The sequence below is a fragment of the Pieris brassicae genome, chromosome 3, assembly GCF_905147105.1.
Source record: "Pieris brassicae chromosome 3, ilPieBrab1.1, whole genome shotgun sequence".
Lineage (NCBI taxonomy): Eukaryota > Metazoa > Arthropoda > Insecta > Lepidoptera > Pieridae > Pieris > Pieris brassicae.
Genome location: NC_059667.1, coordinates 6,987,492 through 7,011,036, shown reverse-complemented (window position 1 = coordinate 7,011,036; position 23,545 = coordinate 6,987,492). Strand labels below are relative to the sequence as shown.

At 33.4% G+C, this 23,545-nt stretch overlaps 1 protein-coding gene across 16 annotated transcripts in view; it reads right to left on the bottom strand.

Annotated features, from left to right (window-relative positions):
* LOC123706846 (TLD domain-containing protein 2) overlaps positions 1-23,545 on the bottom strand; it is an 81,254-nt gene that overhangs the window by 24,104 nt on the left and 33,605 nt on the right. For 7 of the 16 annotated variants that reach the window (XM_045656362.1, XM_045656361.1, XM_045656353.1 and 4 more), the window contains 12 exons: positions 17,522-17,584; positions 17,176-17,273; positions 11,885-11,946; positions 11,096-11,231; positions 6,803-6,895; positions 4,706-4,806; positions 4,249-4,442; positions 3,935-4,007; positions 2,851-2,991; positions 2,575-2,667; positions 1,364-1,570; positions 339-494 (listed from right to left, as the gene is read on the bottom strand). In XM_045656362.1, coding sequence (XP_045512318.1) covers positions 339-494; positions 1,364-1,570; positions 2,575-2,667; positions 2,851-2,991; positions 3,935-4,007; positions 4,249-4,442; positions 4,706-4,806; positions 6,803-6,895; positions 11,096-11,231; positions 11,885-11,946; positions 17,176-17,273; positions 17,522-17,584 — 1,417 coding nt within the window. Of the gene's footprint in view, positions 1-338; positions 495-1,363; positions 1,571-2,574; positions 2,668-2,850; positions 2,992-3,934; positions 4,008-4,248; positions 4,443-4,705; positions 4,807-6,802; positions 6,896-6,962; positions 7,196-11,095; positions 11,232-11,884; positions 11,947-17,175; positions 17,274-17,521; positions 17,585-18,075; positions 18,095-23,545 lie in introns of those variants that run through there. The other 9 variants (XM_045656358.1, XM_045656369.1, XM_045656359.1 and 6 more) reach the window with 5 other exon arrangements.

The following is a 23,545-nucleotide window of genomic DNA, read 5'->3' as shown; positions in this document are numbered from 1 at the left end:
ATTTTTTAAATACTGTATTTCTTAAAATGAATAAAACATTTATCCTCATATAGACAGACAAATATGTTTTATTTATAAATGCCACGGTAGAAACACAATTCTCAAACCTTATATCCAGCTATACTAATATCGATCATTTATAACTAGAAAAAACGAAAAACAATAAACGATCATAGGAAGAACCCACAAAAGAACCCTACGTTCCAAAACCACAAATAGAAATACGGAAACACTTTCTTTGCCGAAGGACCAAAAACAGCTCACAGACGAGAGAAATAGAAAGAGTTAATTAGGAGATATTCTGACCCAGCCACCAGCTGAAGAAACGTATTCCTCACCTCACCAGTGGAATGTGATAAATCAAAATCGTGTTCAAGAAAACACTTCAAGAAATTCGCTTCGTACGTGACATCACAATGAATGTCCTGAAGCGACTCTTCCTGGGTCTCATATATAGTCTCTATTTCGTGATAATATTCTTCGTCTAGAACATCCTAGAAATATTCAGAATACCTTTCATACATCTGTCTAGTATATGGTAAGGTAGTAAAGAGGGTAAAAGTCAAAGATCGGGGTTAAATATGTGTAGTATAGTACACACACAAATGTGTTTACGTTTACGTTTATGCTACCTTATTAACATTAAGATACAAATATAAACACCTAAAGTGTCATCAATCATCTACGACGTAAACATGTTAAATTATTTAAATATATATTAAAACCTTTGCTCTACATTAATCTCTATTTATTCGAAAAATGTATTTCCGTAATGTATGGTTGTAATCGGAAGCTCACACTACTTTAATCCTTAAACTATTTTATAAAGTGATATAGGTACGTTACGTAAAATATTACGGGTTTATACGCGACATTTCTCTTTTTTTATTTAATTATAGAAATCGAGACATCACGGCAGAACATATTTCAGATTTCTTTGTATACAGAGCATGGTTACGAGTTTAATGAATGTAGAAAAAAATTGCATGTCGAAAATTTCCTTCTTTGGGTTTGGGAGCGTTCAACTATTACGTAACGCAATTTTTGGAGATTCTTGACCCACGAAACGCACCGTAACATTTTCTGTATCCAATAGTAAAACGTTACGTGACCACCCCCAGTGACTCTTTATAAAACTTACCATTATGTGGTGTAAAGTACTGGAAAGTGGAAAATAATAATAACAATAACGCGTAATTCAATCCCGCATCTTAACGTTTTACTAGAGGAGGCCAAAATTCGTTACGTAATACTTGAACGCTCTCTTTCAAATATTTGAATTATTATTTTTATACAAAGTGCAAACCAAGATAAGTGAATATAATACAGATTCTCTTACTAAGAAACTTATATTAAAAAATACCTTTTTCGCATTAGCTGGTGTCACATGCAGTATTGGGTCGCGTATATCAATCCCAGAATCGTGGTAGGACAGTTTGACAAGATGAGCAGCATCATCTCCTTCAGCGGAGGCCGCACGGTCAACATCGGAGCCTTCAGCACCTTCCACTCCTTCTGCCATTGATACTTCCAAGCTCTCTTCTTTTCCATGATCTGCGCTTGATGATACCTGCGACATTTTTAATAATCATAAATATACATTAAGTTGGGCTAGTGCTCCGTGCTAGTTATACTGTAATAAATCATAATTCTGTTAAAGAAATTCTATATGTGTTTGAGTAATGCATAAATACTTATTTCGAGTCTATAGAGAGATCTGTTTCATAAGAGAAAATGTCTCTGGCTTATATGGACTAACAAATCTCTATTTAAGAATTCCATGCGGTTAATTGTTTGAACTCTCTAATTCACATTATCATTATACAGGAAATACAACCATATTCTGCTCGGTTTTTTTTTAATTTAATAAAGTTTACCACATCTTACACAATGCTATTATTATATGTTAAATCATGTATTTTATACATGGCCATTGTGGAAAACATAGATGTTACAAAAAAAATACACTTCCACTATATATATATATATATATTGGAGCAAAAACAGTGAATAAGGTAGGATAGGCACTTAACAATGCTTTTTTAAAATCATAAGCCCATATCCGTATATATCAAGCTCTGGATAAGTATAAGGATTTTTAGTATGCCTATATCATGTATATCTCTTTGAACTCCTTTAAAAATAGGTTGGATATTTTCCTAAATACGCGCGCATCAGCTTATTAAGCTGCTATATGTTTATATAGATAACTAGCTGCCACGGAAAACGTCATCTTGCCATGTAAATAATTTATATAGAAAACATTTTTATAGTTCAATAAAATTACCTATCTACTATAATTACAAATAGGAGTTGATCGTAGTGGGGTTGTATCTATTTTTGTATGTTGTATCATAAAAGAAAACAAAATGTTTTGTCTGAAAAATAAAAATAAAAAAGTTGGGGTGGACACCCCTAATCACTTAGGGGTTTGAAATACAGATAGTAGCCGATTCTCAGACTTACTGAATATCCATAAAAAAAATCATAAGAATCCGTCGAGCCGTTTCGGCGGAGTATGGGAACGAACATTTTGACACGAGAATTTTATATATAATAATAATATATACTAACCTCACTTCCTTGATCAATAGACATCCTGTCTTTACTCGGGATAGCCCAGTGGTGGTCTAGCAAAGACTTCCGCCTCTCTTCAGCTGTTTGGTGCTAGTAAAATGAAACATATTATAAACACCTACATACAGCAATAGCCAAATTTTTTTTTCCAAAAACTTTACAAATCAATAAGGCTTTCGTAATAAAATAAATATAAAGAACATAATCATTCTTGGTTCACTAATTTGACTATTAATTCTTAAACTTCTAAAACGCTATAACAGCATAGCATACCTGTAAGGTGGGTGTGACCAATTCCCTCTCAAAGGCTTTGGGGAAGGCTGCTCCTCCTCTCTCTTCCTCAGTGGAAGCGGGTCGATCTTCCCCTCCTTCACCGTCCCCGCTGGCTGCCTGCAGCTCGGGGAATGTTTCGTCCTGAAACATGTACATGACTTAACTATTGCGTTAAAGATTAAACGACCTTTAAATACTTAAAAACGTCAATTAGTTATAGCGTTTGAACAACAAAAAAAACGCAGCAGTGTATTAGGAAGACAAACATACACTCATTAGCGAGTTTTGGCCTCGGAAGCAATAAACAAAACCAAAAAAACAAAAGAGAAATATAAAACAAATGACTGTGATTAGACAAATGGAAACCCTTAGACAAGAGTGTTAAACAATCAAAATCAAGTCACTTTCGGTAATTTTTACATTCTCTTTCCCTAGTTCCAGTGAAAAACCGGATAAAAATTCCTAAATCTTATATACATACATAGCAAAAAATTAGTATTAATAAAGATTCGATATGTTTTTATGCAAGTAGACGATAAGGACATTCCATAATATTTTTATGCTTAGGGTATAATTCAGAATAGGAAATAATTTTTGAAAATAAATAAGTAACTTCTATTAGGTTAAAGTTATTGTTGTACGAATAAATTACTTTGATAATTAAATTCATATATTATACTTTTTTGGACATTGGCATCAACTAAAACATGGAGGCTGAAGAGAGCTAGTAAACTGAAGAGAGAAATCTTAGCGGCTTCAGCGTCTGACTCTCTGATGCCTGAAGTCATAGGTTCGAACCCCGGCTGTGCCAAAGTAGTTTCTGTCAATGTGCACATTTAACACTCGTTCATGACATGAAGAAAAACATAGTTCGGAAACCGCCATGCCTTAAAGGGGACGCTGTGTGTCAGCCACAAATCTGATCTGTTATCACTTGTTTTTTCTAATATGGGTGATATTAGAAAAAACAAGTGATAACGAAACAAATACAAAAATCTGAGGCCTAGACCTAAATAAGGTAGCGCTCATTTTTTTTACAACATTGTAGATATCAAAACTGATGTCATTTATGAAAATAACTTACTTTGACTAGAAGCGAGTCCTTGCCAGGTGAATGCTCGGGTTTATTCATATAATATATTTCAGCTTGCTCCACTCTGTAATATAGGTATTTAAATAAATTTATTGCAAAAACAATGGCATATAATCGTGAAATTCAATTAACAAACGGTGTTCATAGTGACGATAGCAGATAGATATTTTAGTAAATTATAATTACTTCTTTATTGCTTTGAAATAAAGTGTATTTTACAACGTGCCCGCAGAACTAAGGGCTATAAGTATAATTGAAAAAGTTCATATATAAAGAAAATATAATAATTATATATTTATACTGACTTGTGCGCATTATGATCTGGCCCGTGCGTGCGCATGTGCGCAATATCATAAAATATGGCCGCATTCACAACGTACTCCATTGGCGCAATCACACCGTACGATTCGGGGCCGTGTTCCATCACCAGTGTATCGGAAACGTTTGGATCGAACATAACTGCGTTTGGTGTGACAAGGAGCACTCCGGATACAACTCCCTGTAAATAAAATCACTTATTGATCGAATGTCTCTGATTGATGATTTTGTCGTAAGTCAAGTACAATATTAGACCTTCTGTGCTAATCAACCCCAATTTGTTATCTTCTACGCCAGGAATCGAACAGTTTCAGTTAATACAGATTAAAAGAATGTTAAAATTATTTAGTCAATATGAAAACACTCGAAATTTCTTCAAAATTACAGCCTCCGGGCACCCATACATAATATTTTTATTTAAGAGATATGTTAAGAAAAATATACCTGTCCATCGGTGATGTGCCGCACATTGATCTTCAAGAACCTCTGCGGAGCATTGTTTGCCGGCGCCTCGGGCGAACCCGGCCTCAAATTGTCCAACAATTCTGAAACAGTCACACATCACATATTTAGTTTGATTATAATGTTCTATGGGCAGTGTTGGCCTAGTGGCTTCAGCATGCGACTCTCATCCCTGAGGTCGTAGGTTCGATCCCCGGCTGTGCACCAATGGATTTTTCTATGTGCGCATTTAACATTAGCTCGAACGGTGAAGGAAAACATCGTGAGGAAACCGGCTTGTCTTAGACCCAAAAAGTCGACAGCGTGCGTCTGGCACAGAAGGCTGATCACCTACTTGCCTATTCGATTAACAAATGATCATGAAACAGATACAGAAATCTGAGGCCAAGCCCTAAAAAGGTTGTAGAGCTATTGATTATTATTATAATGTTCTATACTTAATAAAAATCAATTGGTTGTAGACTTTACAAACTAGTTTACCGTTACATATTTACACTAGGATAGAGGACATTACAAAGAGTATTCGAAGGGACAAGTGGAGGTGCACAGGACTCATTGCTAGGAGTTGAGAAAACTATAACGACTTGCTGGAATAAACCCAAAAACTGAAAAAAAGGCGGACAGTACAGTCAAGAGTGGGAAGAGTAAGGGCCGAAACGGCAGGGCCTGGATCCTTTGTCGGGATCGGTCAACGGACTGAAGTTTGTTTTTAATTTATTGTGTGTAAGAAAATGGAACTTGTCCAAAATACAGACTACTTTTATTTTAGTATAAACTAAATTTCGAAAGAAAACAATTTTTTAACCGGATTAAAGCTATTTTTATTATTATAAATTTAAACTTTGACGACGATTCGCGCGCTTTTCAGCGTGCGTGGTCACGGTGACTGAAGACAAAAGGTGTTAGCTGTAGAGAAAGTTGTGTTATCTGTATTTATTTCCCCGGAGTTGGTATCGACTAAAAGATGACGGGTTTTTCCAGAACTAAATTTCGACTAAAACTTATTGGATAATAATCATAATATCGCTTATAGTAATATGAATTTTACTGACCATCATATTTATGTAAACTAATTTTGTTTAAACTTACTTTACTTACTTTGCATTTAATAAGTTATTAAAATTCCATATTTTACATGCAATACTATTGAGGTTTATGGTGAGAAAGCAGCGATAACTTTCCTTCACGCATAGCGATAACAAAATAACAATAGGTAGCTTAGTAATTTCTCTTCCATATATGGCATTTTATCATCATTTATAAACTATATAAAATAAAAATGTGCTTATTAATTATAATGTGTAAGATTTAGGAACCTTGTTAAGTACAAAAGCCTACGACACGGTTCTCAGCTCTCCCATAACAAACCTAATAGTAAATTCCAAAACATTTTTTTTTATTACAATTGTATCATAGTTACTATTGCTAACAAATAAAATCTTTTAATTGACAATTTTTTCTCCACGCTTATTTTTTATAAGCAAACAGGCTGGAGGTGACGGTGTTAAATGACATCGCCCATAGACACAGCCGAAAGATTCACGAGTCTGTTGCCTTTTGCTTATAAGTGTGTCAGATGTCAAAAGGTTATTGGGATACACACATTTCAGATATCTGGTATATTCTTAACAAAAAGGCTATTGTTTCTAGAACCGAACTCTGGAACGTTTTCGTTAAGTCGTTCAGTTTCTTATAACTCGAAATTTAACTGTATACTTCGACACGCATACCTAATAATAACCCTTACCAAGAATTGAATAACTATTTACAAATACTTTAGAAAAATCAAGCTACGTTTTATCAGTAACTCCCAAACAGACGACGGACGAGACCTTGAGCAGGTAAACCTTGTTATTGTGTTTTCAGTATGTCATGGTTTTTGTATGAAATTATAAAATATTTTTAACATTACACTGAAACCGTAATAACAAAAATATAATCTAAATATCATTGCGCGCAATTTGCAGAGCAACAAAACACTAAAGCCACGGCATTGGATCCTAATTATCTCGCTATTAATCATTTAGTTTCGCATAATTACCTTTTACGTAATTACCAATTAATTGACAATTCTAGTACCTTTTTCCTGCGCTGGCTCGCTCGGTGCCCCTTGAGTAGATTCCGACGTGTTATCGCCGCTTTCTGAAGGGCCATCAGAATCCTTATCGCCATCTGAAGACACATAACCAACAATTATTCAGTGTGCACTAAAATTTAGACTGTTTCCCACTATACACACCATGGTACCAGCGTTTCAGGAACTCTAATTGGAACATTCTTCAAATATCAAAAGTATTATCGAGCGATAAAGTCCATATCGTGAACGTAACTTTAAATGGAACAATGATTAATTGATAATACGCGCGACGCTGGCGCGTTTACAGGCGAACTCCGCCACGACACAACTGTTTCAACAGCTCACAAATTGAAGAAAAAAAAACGTTCGACGTCACGCGAAATAATGCTTACGAATTTTTATCTGATTAGATTCGATGCAAAATTATCTTTTTTGTTTAAACTTTTAATCTCGGAAAAACGAGTTGCATTGTTGCAGCGACCATGACCTACAACGTACGTTAATAACTCAGCACTGACCATTATGGTGTCTTGTGGAATTTTATCGACGCGGAAAATTTCACCATTTAATTGTGATTTAAAACTTGTTAAAGAGGTACTACATTTGAAAACTAATTTACAACTGATAAGCGACGACGACTTACGTAAGCTATATAAAACTGTTACTAGCTAATGTGTATACATTAAAGATACAATTATGTTTGTCTGTCTTGTAGTGCAGTGTGAATAGATGCTCATTTGGTCCGTTCTGCGATAAGCCCTGGTCAATTACGCCACCCTAGATCCTTCTAGAACCTCAAAAGTTTCCTGGGCATTTGGTAGGCTTCTCGGAGCAGTGACGTCGATTCGTAATTTCTGTTCGTTGGGAAGCCACAGCCACGTGATACAAGGGGTCGGTCGCGCCAGTGGCCTCGCCTGTCTGTCTGTCTTTTTATAAATGTTTGTCCTCATAACGTGTAAATCAACAGATTTTGAATGCGGGTATCTATATATATATTTTCTAAGTGTGATATACCTATTTCGAAATTAATTCGTACAAGGAAATTTGCCATTTAAACATCCGGTTGGAACAAGGACAATTATTTTAAGTGGCGAAAAACGCATAAAGCATAAATCCACGATCATAAATTAGGTAGGTATAAATAGTGCCAGTTTCATATAGATACAAGTCTTAGAATCTCAAGTTATTTTCATATAAATAGCAGAGATTTTTGCTCCCAAACAGCTTTAAGCTGAAGAATGTGGGACTAGCTACTGTTTATAACCAATAACAGCCTTCCGGCATCACCTCCAAAACTGGACATGGTAACAGCGTAACCTTGTCCGCATCCCATAAATAGCAGAGCTGTCTCTCATAATTATTAAGCAGATTTACTAATTTGCATTTACTATTTTTTTTACACACGAGCTTTAATTTTAGTTATTGCTTGAACCTATAACAATATCTCAATTACACTATTATTTAGCACGAGCATGTTTTTTTTAATTTGAAACGCCCTGAACAAATAATTACGTAGTCATTTAAACACAATTCGTTTAATTGTTAGTTTGCGCAATTACGACAAGAATGTCTAAAACCTTATTGCCTAATACGCCAAATAAATAATGTTTGAACATTTTCTCCTGTAAAAATTATTCCAGAATAAGCGATTTATATATCTCTACACATCATAGCTACTAGTAGTTGGGTTAAAGGTACAAATACAAATAGTAATAGCGACACAGCAAGGTTTACAAGAGAAAAATGAAAAATAAATTATACTAAAGCGTCGTTTAATTCAAAATCGAAACCTCAATCATAAGATGATTTGACATTTAGCAAACCATATCAATACCGATCAATGTCGATATGATAAACCAAGTGCGCATAATTATTATTATTGCACTAAAAACTTCCGCTTCAGTTTATTTATGAAGGCAAACATCTGTTTTTGTCAAGGGTGTGGACAGTTACACTTTCTCGAATGAAATTATATAATGCATTATAAATGACTCACAGTTCAATAAAATGCTCCTTGGATAGTTAAAAAATGCACATGCGCAATGGTAGTGTGAATTACGACGGTGACAATCTTAGTGCCCTTCTGGCAATGTTAGTGTCCATGGGCGGTAGCACTTAACATTAGCCTCCGGCTCGTTTGCCGTCTGTCTGTTATATAAAAAAAAAACATTTTTATTCATTAACATAATTTAACTTTTGTTAATGCAATAATTCATTATTTAGTCAAATAATTGTCTAGAATCGACGTGAAAGCTATAGCAATTTTCACTATAGCTGTTTGTGAAGGCCACTTACGTAAATGGGTTTCTTGTTTGAATCGTCACGGTTTAGTAAAACGACAGTTTGTCACGATTGGTCAACGGCCCTATGAAGATAAAATTCTGCGCACACTCAGAGAACGATTTTCTTTCAATAACAATCATTAAAATAGTAAATAATGCGTTAAAATACTTTTTTTTAATTGTAACTGTTGATCAAATATATTTTTGGTACTAAGGCAACTTTTATTAATTAAAAAAGGCTTCGTTTTGAATCCCACCGTATTCTTTAGATTTGGGCCCTGCGACATATCCCTGATCTCAGACCTCAAAAGAATGTTCGCTGGCCAGATTTGTGCTGGTGAACAGGTAATCGCCGAACGTGAAGCTACTATACAAATGATATCGACAAATTTTATGACCACGTTGTATCACTATATTGAATAATGTAATCAAATTCTAGAAAAAAAAGTTTGTTTTATATAAGCAATTGAATAAACAAAACCGATACTGTGTACGATTGTATCTCAATTAGATAACGACGCTGATTTGATTACAGAACCTATTTTTGTAAATTATTAATATAACTATCATTTAAAATCTGTTTAAAATTTGTTCTGGATATATGCGTTACGAATTGTTAAGTTCAAAAACTCAAGTAATTTGAAAATCCTTGACATTGGAATATGGCATGGAAATCAACGATTTTTATGATAGTTTCAAAGAGTTCTTACACAGCCTGAAGTGTATTTAAACAGGATATTATTACCGAATTTTTTTTTTATAAATGAATCTAGTAGACAAATCAAATTAAATATCCTAAAGCATTTTTCAAAATGAAATTCAAATTCAAAATGAAATGAAATTGAGTCAATTATAAATCCTAGAGAAACTAGTGAGCAATGTTTCCCTATAAATATAACAGGCGCAAATACCACAGAATCACCATAATGTCTATATTACATAACAATGACCATCTACCGTAGATATATAAGTTAGTTCAAGTGAATATTTCGGTAATTAAATCAATAATAATTAGATCAATTTTATCACAACCATATTTTTCATGATTAAAATATCTACTATTATTATTAAAAATTGGAGTTAGAGGTGAAAATTAAAAGGTTTTTAATTACCAATCAATAATATAAACAAATGGGACACAAAAATAGTTTACGACGATTATACTATATAATATTTTTTAGGGTTTTTTCTTTAGTTATGAAAGCGAAATGAAAAAATAAAGAACAGTGTTGGCCTAGTGGCTTCAGGATGCGAGCTCTCATCCCTAAGCGGGATCGTAGCTTCGAACCCCAGCTGTGTACCAATGGATTTTCTTTCTATGTGCGCATTTAACATTCGCTCAAAGAGTGAAGGAAAACATCGTGACGAAACCGGCTTGCCTTAGACGCCAAAAAGTCGACGGTGTGCGTCAGGCACAGAAGGCTGATCACCCACTTGCCATTGATTGATTGCCACCCACTAGATTAACTAATGACCATTTAACAGATACAGAAATCTGAGGCCTAGACCTAAGAAGGTTGTAGCGCCATTGATTGTTTCTTTTTGTGAAAGCGAAAAATATACATAAAAGAAGCTTCTTATAAATAGTACATAATATTTCAATATAAAAAAAACCAATAAACTTGTATGTTGTGAAAAGTTGTAAATTTTTTATTGCTTTCATGATTTATAGTTTTAATGTCATTGATATATTTTTAACTGTTATTGGTCACTCATTCAACGGTCTGAAATCTTAAATTTTTGCAACATTGATCGACAAATTGTATGAAAATTTACAAACACGGAAATAAATAATTAGTTTAGGCGACATCAATTTGTATCTTTTCTCTATCGTGGTTCATTTAGTGACGCATATATAACACTCTTTGGAAAGGCACATTCATAATCTACTTGTCTATAAGGATCGCACAAAATGTCCAGAAACCATTGGTAAAGGGACTTTAGACAAATCACGAACTCATGTGTGTCTTATACTATACTTGTTCTTAAAAAAATAATTTCCTAAAAAAATACCTTTTCTTTTATCTGGGACGAGAAGTGTTTGGCCTGGGAAGATAAATTGCGTGGCCAGTCGATTAAGTTTGGTCAGCTCGGAGGGCGTGGTGTCGAAGCGAGCAGCCAATGACGTCAGAGTGTCCCGGTCACGAACCTGGCACAGATAAAATTGCATTTCTAAATAATCTCGATTAATACGTAAAATAAGTGGAAAAAACAAGAACAAAAAGTTTCATTAGCAAATATGCAATATAAAAGCAGCTTCATCATCTATTTCATCATTAAATAATCTAATATTACAATTGTTATTTTTCAATTTTATTCACAATCTAAATCAGAGACAAAATATTTTAACGCCTCCATTTGTTGTTTCTGTCATGTCCTTAAGAAGTACGAAGCGCTTTCAAATGCTCGAAATGCTTTTAAAGTTGATTATTAAATTGAATAGAGAATGAATCAGATTACAAACAAACATCTGTAATGAAAACAAAAAACGAAACATTAATGTGTTTTTGTTTTATGATAAGACGCATGTGAAAAATCAATAAATACTCCCACGATATGAATATGCAAAACAATGACACAGGAAAAAGAACATATTCCTTACGTCCAAACTTAATAGTTATATGTTCTATTGCTTAAATTTGTCCGTGGACTTCATGAAAGGGTTATACGTATACGAACACCATCTAGAATTCCATGAAGTCAGTATTATATTCATTATTGCTATGCGCTATGTAAAATCACACAGTTTAATTGTCGACCTTATAATCAGATAGCTTAATACAAATACAATTAAACGCTTACCGTGTACGTCATAGTTTTAATAGGAGGTGGGGGTGGTAGCCTCTTGGCCTGCTCATCCTCGTCTGAAAAGATTTATGCATTTAATTTACATCAGAAAAACTCGTTGACATTTACATTGTTATATAAAGCGTGTAATATCACAATAAGGTAATTAAGCACTTCTTTATAAACGTATATACACTTTCGTCACCTTATTATATAGCAGGTTTCAGTATAGTTAAACACCTTCATAAAACCACCTATAGATTAAAAATAATTTAATTCAACACCAAGTCCATACCTTCATCCATCATTAGTCTTTCACAAATTAAATTCATAAATCACACCGTTTTCACCTGAATTACATTTTAAACAAAGGGCACCGCGGGACAGTTAACCATCAATTTGGGGTTGTATAAATAAATGCGTGTTTGTGTGAATTCGTGAAACTGGCTTTCGACAGAGAAATCAATATCTGAACTTGACTGTTTCGCTCAAGATACGTCGCTCACTGCGAGCTGGGAGGCTACGTCAGTAATCCCATTATCCACTTACTTTTTAGCCAACATAGGAAGTGTATGTAGTGTTGCAAGGACGCTATTCTTTAGTGATTAAAATATATACTTGCAGGTAACCATAGCAAATACTAATATATAATGATTAGGTATGTTTTGTTATACAATTTTATATAAGGACAATTGCTTTCAATTAATAGTTGGACCTTTATTAGATATTTTAGATCAATAACAGAGTTGTTTGTATAACTTACGCCCGTTTATGAATTAAAAGTTAAAACCTACTCTATGGTAACCTTCACCAGGGGATTATTACGTTTCGACAGTCGTGAGCGATTAACGCCAAACGAATTTGTATGAACTTGGTCACGTGACAAAAAGTTATTCCTATACAAATTCCTTTAGCGTACGTTTTACCTGTTGAAAAGTGATTTAGGGTCAAGTCCCAGGTGTAAGAAGCTTATGCCACAAATAACGACTGCTATAAGTATTAATAACAGCTGGTAATATTAGCCGACATTTTTAGCGCAATGACTCTATAAAAGAATGTTTCTTAGTCGAAAAGTTTAACACTGAACTATTGATGCATCAACAATTACGAATAAACACTCGATAAGTGCAATGTCATCTGTTTTTCTCAATATCTACAAAAAATAATTATTACTCGCGCAACACTTAGGTGAGTCTCTTTTGCGCTTGTCCACCATAAGTGACATTCCAAGATATTTTTTCTAGAACAGGGCTGGCTTACGTGGTGTTAAACGATACCACGCATGGACACTCATTGCCAAAGATATGTTGTGTAATGCACACAAATTAGCCAGCCAAAATTATTGAAATCTATCAGCTTTTCAAATGTGATAAATGCTGAAAACCATATATAATATGCAAAAATCAAGAGCTTCTTGATATTCTATCATTAAGCCGTAATGTAAAACATTGCCATCAAATTTTATTATGTACCCGTTTAAGACTTGTCGGTCTTTTAACGACATCATACATCATACGATAGTGAGTTTAACGATACTTAGTTGCAGATGTTGCCGCAAAAAGCGAGCTGTTGTGAGCAGAGAAGGTTTCAATGCCATGTGTGTGCGGAAATATGAATTTTCATACATCCATAATACAACCCTTTATGGATCTGCGCCTTTGCATCTGTTTAAATTAACTTTTTATAGACACTGGACAGCCTTCAGTGGCTTGCACAAACTGGCAAAGGCGCTCTTTGCGACCGCGTATAGAACAAAACATACATACAATTATATTATAATATAAAAAAAATACAAAGTAGCAAAGAAAAAACACAGACAAAGAGGCCTGTGTAAAAATTTTATAGGCTTAAATCTCATTAAAGCAGTAATGAACAAAATAACGATAAGTGGGAAGATTGTTGTGAAATATGTATATAAATATTTTCATTAATATTAGTAACTTTAATGTAAGAGATAAGAAAAGCGAGATAAGCGAACCGTACGTATAAAATAATTATTTTTTAGTGACCTCAGGGTCAAGAATCGCCATCGAATAACCAGTGGACATTTTTAAACAAAACTGAGTACACCACAACTTGTAAGAGTGAAATAAATTTGTTTACAAAATTAATCCCTAAACGAATGAGATCACAGAGATTGCAAGCGCATTAAGTGCACAGTAATAAAACGCTGTAGCGATGCGATTAATATTTTGGCAAAGTTCCAGCAGTGCACCAGAGAAACGCTATGCACCTATATGTGATCATCAAGATTTGTAAAAAAATACTAAATATTTTGAAAGAATAATTTTCGAAATTTATTTCAAAAATGCATAGTACCTGTATACAAGAAACATGAGGATGATCCACAACTTCTGAACGCCGGAATTTTTTTTGATTAACATATTTTATTTAAGAACAAAATGCAAGTTGAAATGTGACAAGCATTAATAGACAAATATCACGAAAAAAGACTAAAGCAAAACTCTAATAAAATATTTGAGGAATCGTAATTGATTCTGTTAAATAAGACATACATCTAAAGCCGTTGTTAACGAACAGAAATAAATGATAAAATTTTATAAAAAGACCGTCGTAATTAAAAACAACTCGTTTTAGCTTAGAAAACATTGCCAATGCAAGTTGTCACTGCGCAGCAAAACAGTAGACACCATAAATAACACTCATTTCAGTTTGTTCAGATACACTTATTGTTGCTTTTACTATTTCACACCCCTTCATCATACAATACAAGGCAAACCCAACTATTCCTCCGTCTAATAAAAACTATTTACGCAACTCAGCCATGTATCGTATACCTTTAGATTATAACACAAATTACCAGCAAATAGATATATTTAATGTGACTAAGAATTGCTTAAAAAATATTTTAAAAACCCTGGTATCTTTTAGTAATAACGGCTTTGTTATTCTTCCTTTATATTAAATGTTTATTATAATTATCAATGAAATCTTAGAACTTATAATTTATGTTTATGTTTGAATGTGTATTCCGTTTTTGGCTTTTGTGTATAATGTAATACTTTGAATATTGTTTAACGAGTACTGAGCTGTAGGATTACTTTAATAAAATAAATAAACATAGGCGTCTAGCATTATTTTTCAGTTGACCCTAGTTCCGTTTAGTATTGTGTACCCATCGCCTGTAATACTATATTCATTGATATTTTAAAATAAATACTAAAACAAATAATAATAGTGAAAAATATGACTCTACGATGGTAAAAGGAATATATTATTATAACCAAGTTGATATCACAAGTAGTTTTTAAACATGAATCATAATATTTTAAATACTAAATATTTGTGAATTATCCATTGTATTTGTATTATTTGCTTCTACGATAAACCTAAATGCAATACAATTATGACACACGGGATACAGTTAGCTCAAAGTCTAAATCTTAAATAGTTTTTTCACTTTGATATTTCGATCATATTCGGTTTTGAGAAAGGCGAAGTCTGTCGGTTCACCTACACAATAATGTAAATTAGATGAATGACGTCAGCTGTCTGGAATACGCGACTCATAAATCATATGGGTATATTGATAATTAAAACAAATCAGCTTAAGCAGATGTTAAAATGAAATAATTCACTGGTTTACCACTTTAAAATCAATGTAGTTTTAAGACCTTTCAATATACACATAATTTTATACCATTTTTATTTTTAACGATTGCAAGGTTATGGGTTTGTATACGTGTATGCTATCTAGGTAGGTGTTTATCAATCACTTGTTTTTTTTAATCTCATAGGCCTCCCGAGTTGCCAGCCTTTTAGGAATTGGTACGGTTGTACGGCTCATTATAAAATCGACCAATCCAAGAGCCATAAATCTACGTATAAAAAGGTATATATGACAGTAATCATTTATTTAATTTATTACTATATATATCAACGCGTTGAACAAACAAAATTAACTTAACTTTTTGAAGTTTTTATCCCCAATGCTTCGGCCTACAAGCGCTAAAACTTGCATTTTGTTATTCGAAATTTAAAATAACGAAAACAAAAAATAAAGAGTAATTAATTGCAACCGTCCGTAAGGTTTTGACGGGAGCTTATTCACGGTTTCGTTAATCTCAAACACAATACAATTTTAATTGTAAAGCTTGTTCTTGAACATTATAACCACTTTTGTTTTTCAAAACCACACTAATTAAACTGGTACGGTTGAGATCTTTAAACTTTAAGCTAGTAATTGTAGGTAATTTTGTTGTCTAGCTTATAAATCTAAATACTTTGTTAAAAGTTCAGGCGCTGAGATATAATACGAATGACGAAACTATACGAAGGATCATGTCGCTTGTCTGTGATTCGACTAGGGATTCAACCAATTACAATGAAAAGAAACGCGCCATCGTGCTTTTTTCTCCATTCTCATCCTCTTTCTCGGGTTTACAATTATTAAATTAAAATATACAAAATTCGAGTACTATAATTAAAATTATAATAAGTTTATGTAATATTTAATATTAGTACTCGACCTCCCGTAGTAAAGGGGAACCCCCTCCATATTGTTCTACTTTCCTCTAATCTTTGTTACGGTTTTCCAATATTTCCTCTCTATCTCTTTCTTACTTTTTTTGATTAAGTATTTGTAATTAAAATAATTGCAATAATTAAGCATTTTATTTTGTTTATAAAAATATTAACTACGTTTTACCTGTGGCCTATTAGGCAATTCATTTATTTACTATGGCCAAAAAGCACTAATCATGAACTCTAACGAAATACCATAATTTTATTACTCTTAACCAAATAAACCATAAAACCGTCGGTTTTCTTATGTAAATATTTTGGACGAATTTATTAATATAGTTTACGTTATCTGCCGGATACTTGTTTTAATGAGTGAAATATTTATTTAGAAGACTGTGCCAGAATCGCGCTCCGCGCCGAGATAACAAGCTCCAGTGACATTGATATGAATAAATAAGAATTTCCCTAGGATCCATTTATAAACAACATCTTGCAGCAGTTCCGGTTCGGTTCTGAATACATTCAAAATTACATTTCCTACATTTTCTCAGAAGCACAAACTATATGGCTTATTGACTATATTTTCATGCTTTAGAGTGCATAACCTGGAGGCTGTGAGTGAGTCTGACTTGATTGCACTGAATATAGATAAGAAAGGATCTGGGATTTGTTTTTAGTTTACAATGAAACGCATTCCTGGTCTCAGCCAATCATGGGAGAAAAGCAACCAATTCAAGAAAAATTAAGGTTACATAAATCTATATTAAAATGGGGACACATATTACTTATATGCCTATTCTATGTGTAGAATTAAAAAATACCTTTCTGTACAGCATCAAATCGACTCTCAACCTTCGACCGCAGGGAATCCAGGTCGAAGGGTGGCGCGAAGCCATGGTCCACAGATCGGCTCTTGGACCTGGAAAAAAATTCAATTTCTATATTAAAAACTGGCCCTAAAGCATAACCTAATTAAACATGACTAATTCGAGATAAATCTGAGATAAAATTTATTATTAAATTCTTGTCTTCGGTCGATAGTTCATATCTGAGGGTTGTCAACGAGAAGACATCTGGACCGCAATATGTTTCCACTAGTTCTGTACAAATTCGAATTTATACCAGGCAAGAACATTGAAATAAATCGTCAAATATATAAGGCCTTACCTTTTATATGACTGATCAATACTTTCAGCGCTCCGGGACAGCTGCTGGGACGCCCTTCTAGACCTGCATGCAACAAAACACGAGCTAAACACAAGCAGTGCATGCATACTACAAATGTTACTTAAATTGTACAAAAAAACAATATATAGTTGTATATTCAATAAATTCTTGTCACATTGTTTCTTGTGAACCGGAATAAATTAACAACACAGATTATATTTATCTAAGTAACATTTAGTAAGTGTTGACTAATTAGCTTGCAACAATTGCAATTTAATGACAAGTCTACATATTACACTAAGTACCGAACTGTCTCCCTTATTCGAAAATAAATCAATATGTATCATTATATTTATACTGATGCATATAAGTTATTTCAAAGTTGACCAATCTAATATGACAAATCTATATTTAAGGTAATTGTAATTAGTTAAATACAGTTTATATAAATAAGAGGACATATATTCTACGCGCTGTCTTAATGTGATAGATATCAACCTACCACCCTTGTATAAAAATAATTACTAAATCCAACATTTTAAAAATATAATTACCAAACAATTTTATAACACAGCCTCACAAAACAATATTTAAATAAGCTGAACTGCAGAGAGCACATATTAGAAACTGATAATTAGATTGAGAAATACATTAAACTTATGATTGTACACGTGATTTAAACAAGAGATAACAAACCCTAAGGCCTTGACCAGGTCCAGCTTATTGACCAATTAAAGAAGACCTACGATACATCGTTTACGTCAATCAGAAATCAAATCTGCGCTATTAATAAGGGCTCTTGTTACATTGGAAGCCACGTGAGATTAATACGGGTGGATGAAAAGCGCATTTTGACCCCGAGTGTAAATACACGATTAACGAATATAACAAGGTCCAAAAACAAAATCATGATTAATAGTTTGTCTTAAAATAATTGCCAAATTAATCATGTCCAAATATCCGCCGAGGTTGTGATTGCAAAATAATGTTTCATACCCGCGCCAGCCCGTGCACGGACAACCGCAAACCTAGAAAAATTATATACCTAAACCTTGTCTATGTATAATTCTATATAAATTATAGAGGGAGCAACTTTATGGTTAGAGCAGCGAACAGATTTAATGAGTTAACCATTGACATTGATTTGCCACGAGTGTGGTGACATCAAGGAGAGCTGTGACACAAAATTACTTCGATTATGATGAATGAACTTCGTAACCTTTCATTGGGAACTACATTTAATTCTGTTTTTTCTGTTTTGTTTTACAACCAAATTATTTGGTATGTTTCTTATTTAACATAAACTATATGTGAAGATTTTTAATTGGCCTACAATCCTACATCCATTTCTGTGTTATGCTGTACATCTTGTGAATAAATATTAAAATATTGATGTACAGTTGATTGAACAATAAATTCCATGCAGTGTAATCCAAGTGAAAAGTACAAATAGAGGCGGCAACGGACTTCTTTTTATATAATAAGTAACAAATAAAATTAAACAAATGTCGCTTTATAAAAGTATGATCAAGCTCCACAACATTATCTCTAGAAATCATTCATAATCTGTCATTAGTACAGCAGCCCTAAGAAACGAAATCATTCGATCTTTTATTTATTGACTTACTAAATCCGACTACCACGAAAAAGTGTTTTAATTTTTCCGATTATATAACCTACATGACACTCACAAATAACGTGTCTTTCTATTAGTAAAAGAATTTTCAAATTTGTTTCAGTACATAGAGAGATAATATAACTATAGGTTCATAAAAATACTTAAGACATTTAAGTGGTTAAAAAATGTTTTGTTATATTTATTTTCATAATAACAGAAGACGCAATGCTCGAATGATGCTTACACTTCATAAGAGAGAACTGTCCTAGAGGTTAAGCGTGCGACACTGCACTCAGAGGTCGGGCTTTCAACGGATATCGTTATCTAAGGACATTTAACACGTTAAAGGTAGATTGCAAGATAACTAACAGGTCATCGAAATCAACAATTAATTATTGAAAGGAAATTTCTTACGGAAACGGATCTTAAGTAAATCGCTATGGTATGAGTGATATCGTGTCACTGAATTATTATTAGTAATCCTTATTACTCCTTAGTTTTCTTACACTTTCGCATTCAACTGCCGCCATGACCGCCAAACAAGTTCTACAGGTCTTTACCGTACAATATATACGTTACGTCAGCGTTTAATGTACTCTTTCTTGTAAGTACTAAATTAACAAGTAAAAACCATGCAAGAAATAATGAGCTTATCTCTGAGCCTATGAAGGACAGACCGACAGGTTTCGCACAAAGAAAATTGCAAAAAATTCAAATAATTTTCGCATATCTGGCCATGATATGATGTATATATGTATCTTTAAACAATATAAAAATGTAACACATAAACAGCTGTTTTAATTATACATGAATGCCTTATAAATTGTTATATTTAGTAAATGTTAAGAACAAGTGCCGTGAGAAAGTCATATTTTAAAATATATTAATTGTTTACATAATAACATCATACTAAATATATTAACGCTTAGGCCCTATCCCAGCACGAATAGCTGTGTCAGTGTCTCGGGGTGGACTGCGGTACGCAATGGAGAGCTGGAGCACTGAGGCACGCCGGCCCGTAATAACAATTGGTTATTTAAAACATTAAATTAAAATAATTTTATCTTTTTTTTTCTGTAATGGATTACTTGGCTTGGGATGTAATATATCGTGTAAATTTCTAAATCATGTTCTATATACATTTTCGTCATAAAATAAATTCAAAGTGTCAAAAATATGCTGTTTGGATTTTTTTCTATCGAGCGAAGTTATTTAAATCCTGTATCGATCTTTCAAAATGGATACATAAACTACTCCACCATATATTTTTTCCATTCGCCATACTTCAAGAAACGATGACAAAAAATGGAAAGAAACGTTGTACTTTTTTGGAGTTTGGCGACCGTATAGGCCCTTAAACGTTTACCATTGTATAATGTTATAGCATTAAAAAAAAAGTGGCCAGTGCTCCATAATTTAGCAGCATAAACAATTTCATTATAAACAAACAATATCCTTGCCTTTTATAGGACCGGAGGCAAACGAGCAGGAACTTTCAATAAAGTGATAACAGCTGGTCCGTGGACACCTGCGACGCCTGGGGTTAGCGGGTGTGTTATCGACCTTTCAGGGAATGGAACGCTCCTTTCTTGAGCTTAATTCTTTCTAAGCTTAATATTAGCCACACCCATAAATGCTGTCTGATAACTTTTGCTACTATGAAGACATTGCAGATGAAAGATTTCAGTCTTAACAAAACAGCAATCCCAAAATAAGAGACGCAACATGACTAATTGTTAAATAATTTATTTTAGAGGGAGACAGATATATAAACTTAACTCCACTCTTTGATGAATCTCTAGATTAGCTTAATCTTCGAATGCATAAGCATAAACTTCCATAACCAACTATCAAAATGAAAACTAATGAAATTTTATATGTTAATGCCACATACCGACCGCATAATTGTCTTGTTATTACAAATATCTGTTTACACGTAAGATGATAGGTGCGGATAGCATAACTGCATATTAATGGCAGGTCCGATATAATGCGAAACCAAGTTTCCTATTGCACTACTGTATTAGTGTATACATCAATGAAATATGCTATTGTTTACGATATTCCACGTGTAAACTTCTCTTCATCAAAATATACCACTAATTTATTCCTTGATATAATTAGAATGCAAAGCATTGAATGTTCAGGTCTATAGCGAGTAAAATTTTAGCGCATCGCGATTTGGAGACCATAGAAATAGACAAACTATGTTTGCTTTTTAGTTACCAAAACTACCGCGCTTAGGGCTTCAGCGTTGGGTCTTATAGAGGCCACAGTTCGTTCCACTTTTCGCTCTTATAAACACCAATATGAGTTAAGGAAAACTCAGGCATCAAAACGTTTTAATTTCGTTGAAAACAACTTATCTCGCAATGAATGTAAAATCTCCATGTGAATAATAATATTCAACTATTTCAGAGCCGAGTTGCTATTTGATATGAAAGCACATAATATACACTATTTTTATGGGACAGTTCAAAAGAGCAGGTCACTCAGAAAGAAGTGTTTACTACTGCCCATGGACATCTTCAACACCAAGAGTATGTATGTGTTGCTGACATTTTTATCATTATGTATATAAGAATAACAACTATATTGTTATTTGTTGTGGCGCGGCGCGACTAAGAAAGACGTGTATGAGGTACTCATTACTGTGCACACCCACTAAAAGCCAACAAGTGCCAAAGACGGGACACGGTAACAGCGTTACTTTGTCCGCATCCCTCAACACGATCAGTCGTTCAAGCCACAGCCTCAGCGGCCATTAACGATGAATGATAGACCTTGCCAAGGAACATACATCGTCACATTCGCCCTGACTTTAAAGCTGGAATTCGGGTCCAATGCTGAGAAAGAAACTGGCATCGCTTGTTTTGGACGCAACAACAATAACTCTAAAATTACCACGATTAACCATACCAGAAATTCAAGGTTTGAACATTTTATGGAATGATAGTAGAGAGACAATGCAATAATTAAAAATCAATTGCATAAGAAATAAATTGACCAGTCTCACGCAATACTAAGAATAAGTGGAATAATACAATTTTAATACATCATATATCGAAGAGATAATACAAACTGTTTATTGTCTTGTTTAGCGTAAATTTTAATACTAATGTTTTCATAATTTTATTTCAATTATAACTATTTACGGCTATATTTATGTACAGTTACAAACATTATAATCATTTATTAATATCTTCTCTTTTATGTTAATTGTGTGTGTGGTGCATAATATATTCTATATATTACAGGCAAAAGAGATCCATATATTTATAAATTATAAATATAGTATCAAAATCATTATGTAACATGACATTTACAGAACGCAATTTTTTTAATAATAGCCGAAAAATGACTAACGGCAAAACTCATAAACTTATGATTATGAACATACTAATTTGCGTACACAATAATCGAGGCGGAACAAGTACCTGTAACTTAAATTTAAGGCAATAAAACTAACACGATCATTGCGTAATCTATACGAAAGTTAGTAGAGCGAGGTATTACAAAAACTCTGTTGAAAGGGGCCAAGTTCACATACATGAGAATACGAAAACAAAAATATTGTCTTTCTGCTAGCTACTTCTGTTCGGGAATGAAGAATTCATACTCATCATCTCTACGCTTGGCATTCCACAACACAGCTGTTTTTAAGGCACTTTCTGTCCCGCACCAAGTCTTTGAAAACAGCTGTTGCGACCTACGGACCTTCAAGAAACGAGAGTACCATTCCCTCAAAGTTGAAAATTAAAAGCGACTGCCTGCTTATTTGTCTTTCGTCCAATAAAAAAAGATACTGGTGTTACTAGCACTTAATTTTTATTTTTAGTATACGGTATTTTCATGATGTGTTCTAAGACTATACAGGTATGTGTACAAAAAGATTTGCTCTTTAATTGTATATATTATATACCTCATGCACTAATGCAGTTCCTACCCCCACCTTCCTTCAATTAACTTTTGCTAACATTGGTAAGGCAAATAGCAAAAGGCCGTCCGTTGTCCTTCTTATGATTTGAATATTCAACATTTTTGCGACGTGTCAAATAAATAAAATCGGTAAAAAAAAGACTGTTAATTTTTATGCAAAGCTAGTTAGTAAGCGTAATTAGTCTTCGAAGGCGCTATACTATGTTACAACAAAGGTGTTAATTTAAAACTAAATTCTTTTTTCGAGTTTATCAATTCGCGGGTTTACACGCGTATTCCGATATTTTTTTAAACCGTAATGAGTTATATATTCAGAGCACATTCGTATAACTTGTAATTGACCCGAAATGCAACTTTTCAATGAAATAAGGTAGTAATGAGTCAAACATTAATTAAAACGCCCCACCTACCGTCATACATCAATAATATCGAATAATTTCGTCAATAATATCGAAAAATAGTTTGAC